At 37.7% G+C, this 13764-nt stretch overlaps 1 protein-coding gene across 1 annotated transcript in view; it reads right to left on the bottom strand.

The window, feature by feature from the left end:
* The window catches only part of LOC112049149 (multidrug resistance protein homolog 49-like), a 42182-nt gene that overhangs the window by 23398 nt on the left and 5020 nt on the right, over positions 1 to 13764 (bottom strand). The window contains exons 2-4 of the mRNA XM_052888834.1: positions 4069 to 4239; positions 664 to 709; positions 182 to 375 (exon numbers count right to left, since the gene is read on the bottom strand). Coding sequence (XP_052744794.1) covers positions 182 to 375; positions 664 to 709; positions 4069 to 4223 — 395 coding nt within the window. The 5' untranslated portion in view covers positions 4224 to 4239. The remainder of the gene's footprint in view (positions 1 to 181; positions 376 to 663; positions 710 to 4068; positions 4240 to 13764) is intronic.

Below are 13764 nucleotides of genomic sequence, written 5' to 3'. Positions count from 1 at the left end.
AGCGCGGGTGCGAAATCGTGTGTGCAGGGAAGTGAGGTGCATCAGTCGTGGGTTTTTCATTCATCGCTACACGCCCCCCGGTCCGCGCGGACCATCGGGAGTGTTACGAACGTTGTCAAAAGTTGTCAAAGTGTATATGTGATTCCTATAATTTTCCCGCCACACATTTAGTAACACTTACAGAATCCTTCCGCCGCCGAACCACGCGATTGTAAGGGTGGGTGTAGACGTGCCGATCATGACCGTGCGGTCGATCAGCAGCGATGTGAACTCGCCGTACACGATGACGCCGACCGGCACGAACAGGCCGCTCAGCGTCGCGAATATCACGCCCAGAAACAGTAGGATGAACTCCCATGGTTTTGCGAACCTAAACTGTAGCAATATGAGCATAAAATTTTACTTTGTGAATAGAGTTACTGTAATATATTTATTTTGTTCACATAACAAAATAACTGAACACTACTAACTAGCTACACCAGTCTCTAAAAACACCCTTACTCATCATTATAATATTAAAAAGTCAAAATTAATTAAATTGGATTTTTTTTATAATTTATTCGAGACTGTCAATATACCTACTATTAAATATGACTAGATGGTTGTATAAACTATAAATATGATAATCTATACAAAATATAAATAAATTTTCAAGATACTTACTAGTCTAAACCAAGATACAGCTGGTGGTTGACTATTTGGATCCCCACTGTAAACAACGTAAAGCGTTTCTTAATTTCAGATAAATACGAGAATTAGTCAGTAAAATTTAATGAAATGCCCAAATATTGGCATATTTTATATTTGGCTTGCTAGGCAATTCAGCTGTTGTTAATATCGTAATAGTCAATAAATTGAACAAATAATTACCTAACAATTAATATTTTAACTGTCTTTTTAGATGTAAAAATTTGTGTTTAACTTTATGATAAATGTGATAAGTGCAAACGTGATTATAACTAATTAATTGCATACCGTTTAATTGATTCCATATCCAATGGAAAGCTATAAAAATATCCTCAGGCTGCTGCACAAACATTTAATATTAAATTTATTAACAGTGTTTGAGTGTGGTCAGGTGATAGGTAAAAATTTTTATATATACGAGTATCTATATACTAATATTATAAATGCGAAAGTAAGTCTGTCTGTAACCATTTCACGGCTAAACGGCTGAACCAATCAAGATGAATTTTGGTATAATAGTAAATGGGACCTTGTGGCAAAACATAAGGTAGTTTTTGACCCTAAAGTAAAAATTGAAGGAGGTGAAATAGGGGTTGAAAGTTTGTGTTTGTAAGTCCTTAATTTTACAGTAACAGTTTTAACAATTCGATCATAAATAAAAAAAAAATACAAAACATAATGTTATTAAAGAATTTTTAAACCATAAAGTAGTGAAATAGGGTTTGAAAGTTTACGCGACTTGGTATGGAATTGATTTCCACGCGGACCAAGACGCGGGCGTCCGCTAGTTTACAATATACACGAGTGTAAGCACTAATAGATTACATACATATGACAATGCGATGTATGTTACGTTTTCATGTAACACTCGCCTTAATTATTCCTTGTTATAGTTATAATCTTTATTTCGTCGTTAATCGTTTCAGTTATAATTTACATTTGATTTACCTACTATATAATATTGTGATAATCTACACTGAACGAACATAAATCTAAATTATCTGCGTCAGTAGATTCTTAGGTACTGCCTGTAATTAAGTTACTATGTTAAAATTAACAACTATAAGGTCACAAACAAGAGAACACTTGACGATTGATTGTTATTTAGACATGTAAGTGCTTACTTAATAAAATTTGGGGGAAAAATAATAGTATTTTGTCCTTTGGCATTGTTCCAAACGTTCGGCAAACATTAATCTTTTTCGTGTACCTACAGGGAGGCTAACTTGTACATTTTTGCTGCTGTAACTTTTTGCTTACGTAACTTTGTAGTATGATAGTTATGTACCCTATAACCTACATATTATATTCCTATATTTATTTAGAGAGATTAGTAGTAGATTTTAGATCGACTGTTATCGCCGTTTAGTGTTGGAAATAGTAGTCTGTGACGGATATGACGTCGCTCGATCTCGTGTTGGCTTCAGTGTGCTCGTGGCGTTCGAGGCGTCCACATCTCTTGTTGTGTAATTATTTAAGGGTTACTTAGGATAGGCGGGGAGAGTGACTTGAGTGGAAAAGGGGAGTGTTAGTCGACTGTCAAAGGATCCTTTAACCCTACATATATCGTTCACAAGTACGTGACTCCACTCAAGGTCATTCTCTGCCATTCTAGGATCTTATATTGGTTACAGTTTAATTTGTTAATTAAGTTGTCCTGACAAGTGTTGTGAATCATAACCTTTGTTCGACATTAGTTTTCTTATATTTGAAATCACCTTTTGAGTCCTATAATATCAGAAGTGCGATAAAGAACTTGTGCCCGCATAGTAAACGAAGATAACGACGTAATTTTAAACTACCCTAAATCCGGCCAATCGTTATTCATTTCTTTGTTAATATGGCATAAGAGCATTTTTTTATAAAAAGAGGGTAACAAATTAATTGAGTAAAGTACACCGATAAGTTTAACATTACGGTATAGTTAAATTCGAATATTAATAGTGTGTGAATCGTGCTTCCAAGTTTTAAGTATTGACGGTATAAATTTAGTATTGACGGTATAGACAGAAATTGTGTTTCACGGTGTTCTCGATGAAATTTTGCGTTTTAATATTATGACAAGACGCGAAATGTTGCCGTATAGATTTTGTGTTAATAATTGCAACTTATAACTGTTTGAAATTTGTGAATTTTGGTTACCGGATTAAGTAACCCTACTGCCATTTTTCGATAAAAATAAGTCATACGCGACCTTACTTACAATGGTGACTTGAACTATATATAACCCTAGATACACAAGGCCCATACACACTCATTCGATTAAAAATGAGTCATACACGACCTTCAATAGTGGTTTGTACACGCTCAAGTTGTTAGTGTAAACGCAACTGCACCAGACACGGACGCGATCCAGGGACGGATGCGCCACCAGGATGGCCGAATGTTATCGCCGTTTAGTGTTGGAAATAGTAGTCTGTGACGGATATGACGTCGCTTGATCTCGTGTTGGCTTCAGTGTGCTCGTGGCGTTCGAGCCGTCCACATCTCTTGTTGTGTAATTCTTTATGGGTTACTTGGTATAGTCGGCGAGAGTGACTTGAGTGGAAAAGGGGAGTGTTTGATATCAGTCAAAGGATCCTTTAACCCTACATACATCGTTCACAAGTGCGTGACTCCACTCAAGGTCATTCTCTGTCATTCTAGGGTTTGATTTGTTAATTAAGTTGTCCTGACAAATGGTGTGTATCATAACCTTTGTTCGACATTAGTTTTCTAATATTTGTAATCACTTTTTGAGTCCTATAATACGACAAAAGTTCATTTTATTCTTCTATGTGGCATTCAAAAGTAAAACCCCAGTATATAACTGGTTTACTTTAAAAAATCCTATAGTCTTTTTTTGCCTCTAATAAATACTACATCTATACTAATATTATAAAGAGGTAAATTGAATTTAATGGTATTGTAGGTTGTACTGAACCGATTTTGCAAATTAATTCACCACTAGAAAGTCCACTATTTGTGAGTGTTATAGGCTATATTTTTTCCCGTATTCCCAAGGGAACGGTTCCCGTTCCCGTAGGAATACGGGGATATATAGCCTTTAGCCTTTCTTGATAAATGGGCTATCTAAGACTGAAAGAATTTTTCAAATCAGACCAGTAGTTCTTGAGATTAGCGTTCAATTAAACAAACAAACAAACTCTTCAGCTTTATAATATTAGTATAGATAGATATAGTATGCCGATGTTTGCTTTGAACAGTTTGCGTTTAATACTTACGCTTCTTGCTCCTTGTAGCCCCGCTCAGCAGTCCACTTATCTCAGCGAGATAAGCGGACTGATGTGCAAGCAAGCTTATCCCGAGCGAGTTCTGGCGAAAGCTCAGTGCAAGCATTAGTCACTGTTTGCTTTGGAACCGTTTGTGTTAAATACTTACGCTTCTTGATCCTTGTAGGCCTTCTCAGCGAGATAAGCGGACTGCTGGGCGAGGGTGGTGATCGTAAGCGAATTCTGGCGAAAGCTGAGCGCTAACGCCGGCCGCTGCTCGCTCCGGAACCGTTTGCCGCTACTCACGGACTCATTTCGTTTCATTCTTGAGTTAACCGCTCTGTAAATTAAAAAAAAAAACATATTGAAACTATTGCCATATACTAGTCTTAAACTTGACACAATCATATCTAATGGAAAGTTATTTTATGGTTTAAATTAAAGTGCGCCTGCCTAGAAGTAGCCTATTCACTGTTGACACGTTTACAGACCTCATAAGTTATCTTGCCAGCCCACAAGACAAGACCCAATAGGTTACTATAAGAAGATTGTTCACATTGGGCTCATGGACTTGTGACGAGAAACTGGCGTGAGCCCACGTTGATCTCACTGGAATTTGAAAGTGTTAAATGTATCTACACTAAAATAAAAAAAAAAAACTTATATTAAAATACTGTTACCACATTCTTGTCTTAACTCAACCTTGCCTTATGGAAAAGTTTTAATAGGTTTAAATTAGAGTCCTCCTGCCTATAAGTAGCCTATTCACTGTTAACACGTTCACAGACTTATTAAGTTATCTTACCAACCCATAAAACCCAATAGGTTAATAGAAGAAAATTGTTCACATTGGGCTCATGGACTTGTGACGAGAAACTGGCGTGAGCCCACGTTGGTCTCACTGGAATGTGAAAATTTTAAGTGTATCTATACAAATATTATAAAGAGGTAAAGTTTGTGGTAGGTATTGTAGGGATAATCTCTGGATCTAATTAACCGATTTTGAAAATTGAGAAATCGAGAAATGCATAGGTACATAATCTTTTTAACATAAAAATGGAACTGACTTCAAAGACGTATTTCAGTTATTTTGATTTTAACACAAAATTACGAAACCGATTGTCATGAAAATGAAATGGGAACAATCTGAAAGTATATTGAAGTCCGCCTTTTTTTCAAGTCTGTTGAATAGTGGTCAAAGTTGAGACGTGGTCAGCATCTACTGTATCTCTTCTGTGATATTCTGTTAAACCTAAGTATAAGGTGGAGCAACCACGGCTCTACCTATGAATTTCTCGATTTCTATCTAAATTATTTTCTTATTTCATCGTTTTTTAGTGTAGTCGCACAGTTTTTAAACTTTATTTTTATAATCAATTATCGTAGTATAAATTGTTGGTTTAGAAAGTACTGTGCCATAATGCATTTAAAGGTGTCTAAATGTATAAAAGGTAAGTACGGTAATAATTATTGTTTATTATGTTTCAATACTCCTTGATAGTATTTGATAATGATCTTTGCGTAATGCGGCGCTGCATGGTGTTGATATTTTATTTAATATTTAACTAAATAATATTAGATTAAACATATTTAAACATTTCACGCCATGTTGACTTTTCTTGACATGTTTACATTTTTCGCTTATTTTTTAATATTTTCTGTTTTAAGTGAAAACTTTTTCGTGTCCGTATTTAGATAAAATCATAGATAATCCGATGATAAAATAAAATATTTAAGTTTCAAAGCATTTGCACGGGCTATCGGGCACGGGCAATCGGGAACGATGGTTTTTCCGGGATGAAAAGTAGCATATGTGTTAATCCAAAGTGAAATCTATTTCCATTCAAAATTTCAGCCAAATCGCTTCAGTAGCCGCAGCGTAGATACCCATGCGAAGCTGGAGCGGGCCGCTATGTTTTTATATCCAACGTTCACAGTTTTTCTGTAGTGTATTTAGTATCAGCATTGCACCCGTGCGAAGCTGGGGCGGGTCGCTAGTTATACATATAAATCTTCTCTTTTCTTCTTCAATCACTATCTATTTATTAAAAAAAACGCATCAAAATCCTTTGCGTAGTTTTAAAGATTTATGCATACATAGGGATATAGGTACAGAGAAAGCGACTTTGTTTTGTACTATGTAGTGACAGGTACCTCAGCCAACTTTAGAAAATATGATACCTATCATAATATACTGACTCGACCGGGAATCGAATCCAGACTTCTCTATTAAAAACCGCGCGAAAAATATAACATATCTCTATTTGGCTGACGCACTTCCGTGCGGATGAGGAGATGGATTAAACCGTAATATTTTTTGCTGTACAAAACAACCAACAGTTTTTAAAAATTACTTACTATAAAAAAGTCTTGTGTTGTCATTAATTATTATTATGATACATTCAAAATTGAATCTAAAGAACTGTTGTAATAAGGACACATTTACAACAGTACGAGGCAATCGATTGCCACTTCGTATGACTGCATTGCGACGAGCAATGCCCAACTGCTTTAGACTATTAGTCAAGTTCCATAATGCCCAGTGATGTCCCACTGCTGGGATATCATATATCTAGTCATCATCATCACCCTATTCGGCTCACTGTTCACACACGTAAAGAATTAAAAAAATCTCTGGTATGCAGGTTTCCTCACGATGTTTTCCTTCAACGTTTGAGATACGTGATATTTAATTTCTTAAAATGCACACAACTGAAAAGTTGGAGGTGCATGGGACCGGATTCGAACCTACGCTCTCTGAAATCGAAGGCTGAAGTTTTTTTTTCGTTACAAGTTCGTCCTTGACTACAATCTCAGCTGATGGTAAGTGATGATGCAATCTAAGATGGAAGCGGACTAACTTGTTAGGAGGAGGATGAAAATTTTAGGTTTCTATACACGGCATCGTACCGGAACGCTAAATCGCTTGGCAGCACATATTTGCCGGTAGCCACGCCGAAGCCTCCCACCAGCCAAAAATCCAGTGGCGTGCACTTCATACATGCATCGAAGTACTGCATACCCTAAGAGTTTTCTTCTTAGTGCTTATTAAATACAGATGTTTCCAGTTTGCTTAATTTTATTACTAGTGCATACCCTGATCGACAACCTTATGCACGCCACTGCAAAAATTATATCCACTTGGCACCAACTATCACTGACTGAAAAGTGCACACTTCGGCCGCTTGAGGTTTCTTTAATTAGTCTGACTGGTGGGAGGTTTCGGCCGGGCTAGTTACTACCTCACCGGCAAAGAAAAACCGCCAAGCGATTTAGCGTTCCGGTGCGATGTAGTGTAAAAACCGAAAGGGGTGTAGATTTTCATCATCCTCCTAACAAGTTAGCCCGCTTCCATCTCATATTGCATCATCACTTACCATCAGGTGAGATTGTAGTCGAAGGTTAACTTATAAAGAATAAAAAAAAAACAAAAAACTATTACTATAGTGCAGGTTTTAAAGTCATATTTTGTCTAATGAATTTTATGAGGCGTGCACAAATTGGTTTTTTCATTTTTTTTTTATTTTCACTTGAATAAATTGCCGCCTTTGATACCCCTCAGCTTCGCAAGTGAACATAGGTATCAATATCTAATACTGCTTAGTATGGAAGTTAATGATTTATTGAAACCAATCTTGAAAACCTTCCCATCTTCAAGCGTTCAACATCGAGGAGCTCATTGCATATTCAAATGGCCTTGACCGTAAAGAATGAAGTAGGCAGGTAGGTATATAGGACGTTCTCGACTTCGTGCGAAAATCAGTGTACCCTTGGGGTAATTTTTACTCCATTGCAAGAAGAGTTAGTTAGTTAGAAATTAATGTTAACCTATTGATATATATTTTGTGAGGATGAGAAAAAAAAGGCTATTTATATTTACAAAAATATAAGTTGAAACATAATCGATTTATAATTTGAAAATCTTCTAAGCAAACAATCCCTTTTTAAACTTTTTAGGGGCATGTACAAATATTTATATTAATTTATTGATAAATAGTCCCTTGTTGAGTACGGAATTCTAAGAATGAGGTATTTTCCAACCAAACTTTCAACAAATTGTGGTTGAACGTATATTTTCATTTTCACGAAAAAAAATAGCCATGTAACTGTGTCAAGTAACTTTAAACTACTCTTAGGTCCAATTTATCTATATACCTACTGATGGATGCAGTTTTTAGCGTAAAAAGGGTACAGACAGACTGACTTTTGCATTTATAATATTAGTATGGAATATGGATGTTATTTAAAACTGAAGCGAACTGATGGGACTTTCTTAAACGAAACGAACTTAGCTTACACAAACAAACATCATTGTTCTTTTATACTACCAATACATTTTGACGGCCTCTCTGGCTCAGTGCTTAGGTTCTCAATAAAGAGGTCCTGGGTTCGATTCCCAAGGGTTTAATATTTTCTAAATTGACTCAGATCTGGTCTGGTGGTAAGCTTCAGCCAGGGCTTATAACCACCCTACGAGCAAGGACGTACTACCAAGCGACTTAGCGTTCCGGTACGATGCAATGTAGACCGGCTGAGGTATGGAAATAAACTTTTACCACTTCCAAGAAAGTCCGTTTGCTTCTACGGTGAGATCTCAGTCAAGGGCTAACTTGTGTTGGATTACAAAAAACTTAAAAAAGCCTCAAAAAAGGATTAGTTATTAAAAAAGCACTTTTGAGACTTCAAGTTAGGACATGATTATGGTGGTAATTAAAATCGAAAATTTTAAATAAAAGTTACGAGGGTTCCAAAGCGCCTTGGTCCGAGAAGAGGCAACAACAAACTCGTCGTTATCAACCCATAATCCATAATTCCAAGAAGCCATATTCGGCTCACTGCTGAGCTCGAGTCTCCTCTCAGAATGAGAGGGTTTAAGCCAATAGTCCACCACGCTGGCCCAATGTGGATTGGCAGACTTCACACACGCAGAGAAAAATTCTCTGATACGCAGGTTTCTTCGCGATGTTTTCGTTCACCGTTTGAGACACGTGATATTTAATTTCATAAAATGCACACAGCTGAAAAGTTGGAGGTGCGCGCCCCGGACCGGATTCGAACCCACACCCTCCGGAATCGGAGGCAGAGGTCATATCCACTTGGCTATCACGATTCTAATAGATGGACTAAACTCTGATTGATGATGATAAATGTAAATGGCAGTTATCCAGCACAACTGGAATTGTTTAGATGTTAAACCTCTGCTTCCATTGCCAACAGATTAATCAAAAAAAAGGCCTGCATACAAAAGTAACAGAAGCTTTGTTTGCATTAAAAACAATGCCATTTTATAGGTCAAAGACAAGGTTTCATTTTGTTTTTCTATAATAAGAATAGAATTATTACTTTAAATCGTCTTTAATTTACTTTTAATCACATATCTTATCTTCCTACACATTTAGGAGTAGAAGTAGAAAGCATCGGACTTTAAAGCCTTGAGCCACCACGCTGCTTAACCCTTAACCACCTACATGCGGTCTCAAAGACCGCAACGATTTTTTAAATTATTTTTTTTTAGAAAATTTTCGCTCAGCCCTACTAATACCACATCGAACTATAATGCGCTAGCGCTCGGGGATAATATACGTAGGTAATATACGTATACGTCGAACCCAGGACCTCCGTCTTGTAAAGATGTAAATTTTAAATGATGAAATTGTCATTTGAATTTATTTAATAACACATACTTAATAAGTAATTTGCATGCCAAATTGGCAATACATTTACCATCTACATCTACCAACCACCTGTATGTATATCATGCAATAAATAAATTGATTGATTGAAAAAAAACATTCCACTTTGGATACCACTGTCGAAAGTTAGTAGATTATTTTTCTCTTTATTTATTTAATCTCCTTCCCTCATCGATTAATTAAATAAAGTATTGAGATTCGTACCCAAAAGAATTAAAAAGTACTTAAAGGTTGCCTGCACTAGTTCACATTTGTATAGTTTATCTCTCATTTATTTATTTATCTTTTTTTTTTAAATTTTTAACCGGAGGGTGTGGGTTCGGATCCGGTCCGGGGCATACTCCTCCAACTTTCAGTTGTGTGCATTTTAAGAAATTAAATATCACGTGTCTCAAACGGTGAAGAAAGAAACATCGTGAGGAAACCTGCATACCAGAGAATTTTCTTAATTCCCTGCGTGTGTGAAGTCTGCCAATCCGCATTGGGCCAGTGTGGTGGACTATTGGCCTGATGCTGATTTATTAAATTCCAATCTAAATGGGCCACAAATACAACAACAGAACAACAGACAAGTGTAGTACAAGTCGGCAGACCTGTGACGTCACAGAGGGGGAGTTACATAAGCAGCAGACGTCAATGAATATTGACCTGAGCAGAAACGGTCGACAACACGTGCTTATGAAGATGATTGCCAAAGATATTGTTAATGAATCCAACATAACATTATCACTATAGTTAAGTAGAACATTTCTTTTTTTTAAATTATTATTTGAACTATTGTTAAAAAAACGGTATTACACTATCAAAGACTATTTAACTGACAAACAATAATAATTAACGTATAACGGACATAATAATAAATTAATAATTTTAACATCATAGTCATTAAGTAAATTTCAATAATTATAGTGTATTATAGACAATGTAATTTAGTTATAAGATTATTTTTAAAATTTGCATGCTATTTTGTAGCAAATTGTATGCCAACATTTATATCAAGATCTGTATTTAACAATTTGCAAATAAAGAATTCATCATCAACCCATATTCGGCTCACTGCTGAGCTCGAGTCTCCTCTCAGAATGAGAGGGGTTAGGCCAATAGTCCACCACGCTGGCCCAATGCGGATTGGCAGACTTCACACACGCAGAGAATTAAGATGATTCTCTGGTATGCAGGTTTCCTCACGATCTTTTCCTTCACCGATTGAGACACGTGATATTTAATTTCTTAAAATGCACACAACTGAAAAGTTGGAGATGCATGCCTCGGACCGGATTCGAACCCACCCCTCCGGAATCGGAGGCAGAGGTCATATCCACTGGGTTATCACGGCTCAAATAAAGAATTATGAATTATGAAAAATTTACAAGTTACATACGAACTCGTATGGTTTTTAACTGCATTTTTCGCCCTTTTTCTCCCTGCATACACTTTCATCCTACTAATATTATAAACGCGAAGTCGTAACAGCACCTACTAGTAAGTAGCAGTGGCGAAGCGAAGTTTGTAAGCGGTATGAATTTCCTTTTCTTTGAGACGGCTTACCTTCGTCAAAATTTCACCCTTCGCCACTGGTAAGTAGGTATTGTCTATCTAGGGTTGTAAGTTTATTTGGCTTTAGATGTGGATGATTAAGAACATTCGTGTATAAACTATTTTACAGTTTTAGTATTTTTTTTACATTATTCTTTAGCCCTTTACTACAATCTCACCTGATGCTAAACGATGATCCAATCTAAGATGGAATCGGGTTAACTTGTTAGGGGGAGAATGAAATCGACACCCCTTTCGGTTTCTACACGACGTCGTACCGGAACGCTAAATCGTTTGGCGGTACATCTTTGCCGGTATAGGGTGATAACTAGCCACGGCCAAAGCTTCCGACCAGCCAGACATGGACCAATTAATAAAACCTCAATCAGTCCAGCCGGGGATCGAACCCATGACCCCCGTCTTGTAAATTCACCGCGCATACCACTGCGCCTATATTTTCTTTCACCGTTTGACTGTGTGTCAAACGTTGAAGATAAACATAGTAAGGAAAACAGCATACCAGAGAAATTTCTTAATTCTCTGCGTGTGTGAAGTCTGCCAATCCGCAGTGGGCCAACGTGGTTGACTATTGGCCTAACCCCTCTCATTTTGAGAGGAGACTCGAGCTCAGCAGTGAGTCGAATATGGGTTGATAATGATGATGCCATTGTGCTACGGAGGCCGACAAAATTTGTCAAATTGACTACTATCAAACGCTACACCCAAAACCAGAAAAAAAGCGAATCACTAGGAACACAGAAATTCTTTGAACACATCACATTATTCTGTGTGACGTGTGATATCACACTGAAAACACCTGCAGCATCACAGGAAACCAAACCTTACATAACCACAACGTCAATGCACAATTGCATAAATAACACCTGCCTTTATTCGTTTGCTACTGCAATTTAACGTCTAAGAAATAGTGATCCGATTCGCTCGCCCCATATAATAATAGCATAGACACTGGCATAAGAACTTGGCTTGTTGCATTATGATTATAACAAGTCCTATACATTGGTCGGCCCTTGAGCTAAATTAATTTTGTCAACAGAAATAAAACTGTCTACCGTCTGGCTATCTAAACATTCATAACTCTATACCTCTAACAAATTTTTTAAACGATTTCATAAACTTTGACTCCCTCCGTGGCGCAGTGGTATGTTGGATTTACAAGACGAAGGTCCTAGGTTCGATCTCCGGTTGGGCTGATTGAGGTTTTCTTAATTGGTCCTGGTCTGGCTGGTTACCACCCTACCGGCAAAGACGTACCGCCAAGCGATTTAGCGTTTAAATACGATGTCATGTATATTAAACAACGAAATTTATTTACAAGTAAACAAACAATACCTAAATATTTTCTACAATGTCGAGTTGTGTATCCAGGAGGTGTAAAAAATATATATATACTTTTAAATACACATATAATGTAAGTAAACACAAAATTATGTATGTCTACGCTCAGTGGAGTCCATAAATTCGGCTCACTTTTTGCAGTGATTTTGAAGGCACGTAACACATCTATAAAGCTTGGCAAATACGTTCGTAACACACCCGATGGTCTGCGCGGGGGGCGTGTAGCGATGAATGAAAAATCCACGACTGATGCACCTCACTTCTCCGCACGCACTATTTCACACCCGCGCAGTCTTTCCCCCCGTCGTCCGCATATCATGGCCAAGCTATCTTTTTTTTTTACTATATAAAAATAAGTCGGGTTTTCCTTCCTGACGCTATAACTCCAGAACGCACGAACCGATTTCCACGGTTTTGCATTCGTTGGAAAGGTCTCAGGCTCCGTGAGGTTTATAGCAAAGAACATTCAGGAAAAATTTCAACGTAAGGTAGAGGTAGGGTAGAGTACGGGTAGGGTAGGGGTAGGGTAGGGGTAGAGTAGGGGTAGGGTAGGGGTAGGGTAGGGGTAGGGTAGGGGTAGGGTAGGGGTAGGGTAGGGGTAGGGTAGGGGTAGGGTAGGGGTAGGGTAGGGGTAGGGTAGGGGTAGGGTAGGGGTAGGGTAGGGGTAGGGTAGGGGTAGGGTAGGGGTAGGGTAGGGGTAGGGTAGGGGTAGGGTATGGTAGGGGTAGGGGTAGGGTAGGGGTAGGGGTAAGGTAGGGGTAGGGTAGGGGTATGGTAGGGGTAGGGTAGGGGTAGGGTAGGGGTATGGTAGTGGTAGGGTAGGGGTAGGGTAGGGGTAGAGTAGGGGTAGGGTAGGGGTATTTGAAAGTTTACATCGAGTTTCACGCGAACGAAGTCGCGGGCATCCGCTAGTTTAGTATAAAATAACGTTGTATACAGGTACACTTATCTGAAGTGAAAGTGAACTGAAGTGTTTTCTGGGCATATAATAACTTCCAGTTATTGTTTTATGTAAAAAGTAAATATTAGTGCACTCTGGTAGCACTTAAAGATGGCGGTTATCAGTCAAAGGCACGGTTACAGAAATTTAGTTATTATTAGTTATTTCATATTGCGTTTAATCTATTAATCTAAATTATTTTAGAATTTAAACTATCGTGAGTATTCGTTATCATTACTAAAAAATCGGTCTAATCAATGTCCCTCGCGAGATACCGTATAAAGACAGTGTACGTACGAACTACGCTACACTTAGTTGTATACATGTGAACGTACAG

Source organism: Bicyclus anynana, chromosome 23 (assembly GCF_947172395.1).
Source record: "Bicyclus anynana chromosome 23, ilBicAnyn1.1, whole genome shotgun sequence".
Lineage (NCBI taxonomy): Eukaryota > Metazoa > Arthropoda > Insecta > Lepidoptera > Nymphalidae > Bicyclus > Bicyclus anynana.
The sequence above is the reverse complement of the archived record's forward strand: the minus strand, read 5'-3'. Positions and strand labels throughout refer to the sequence as shown.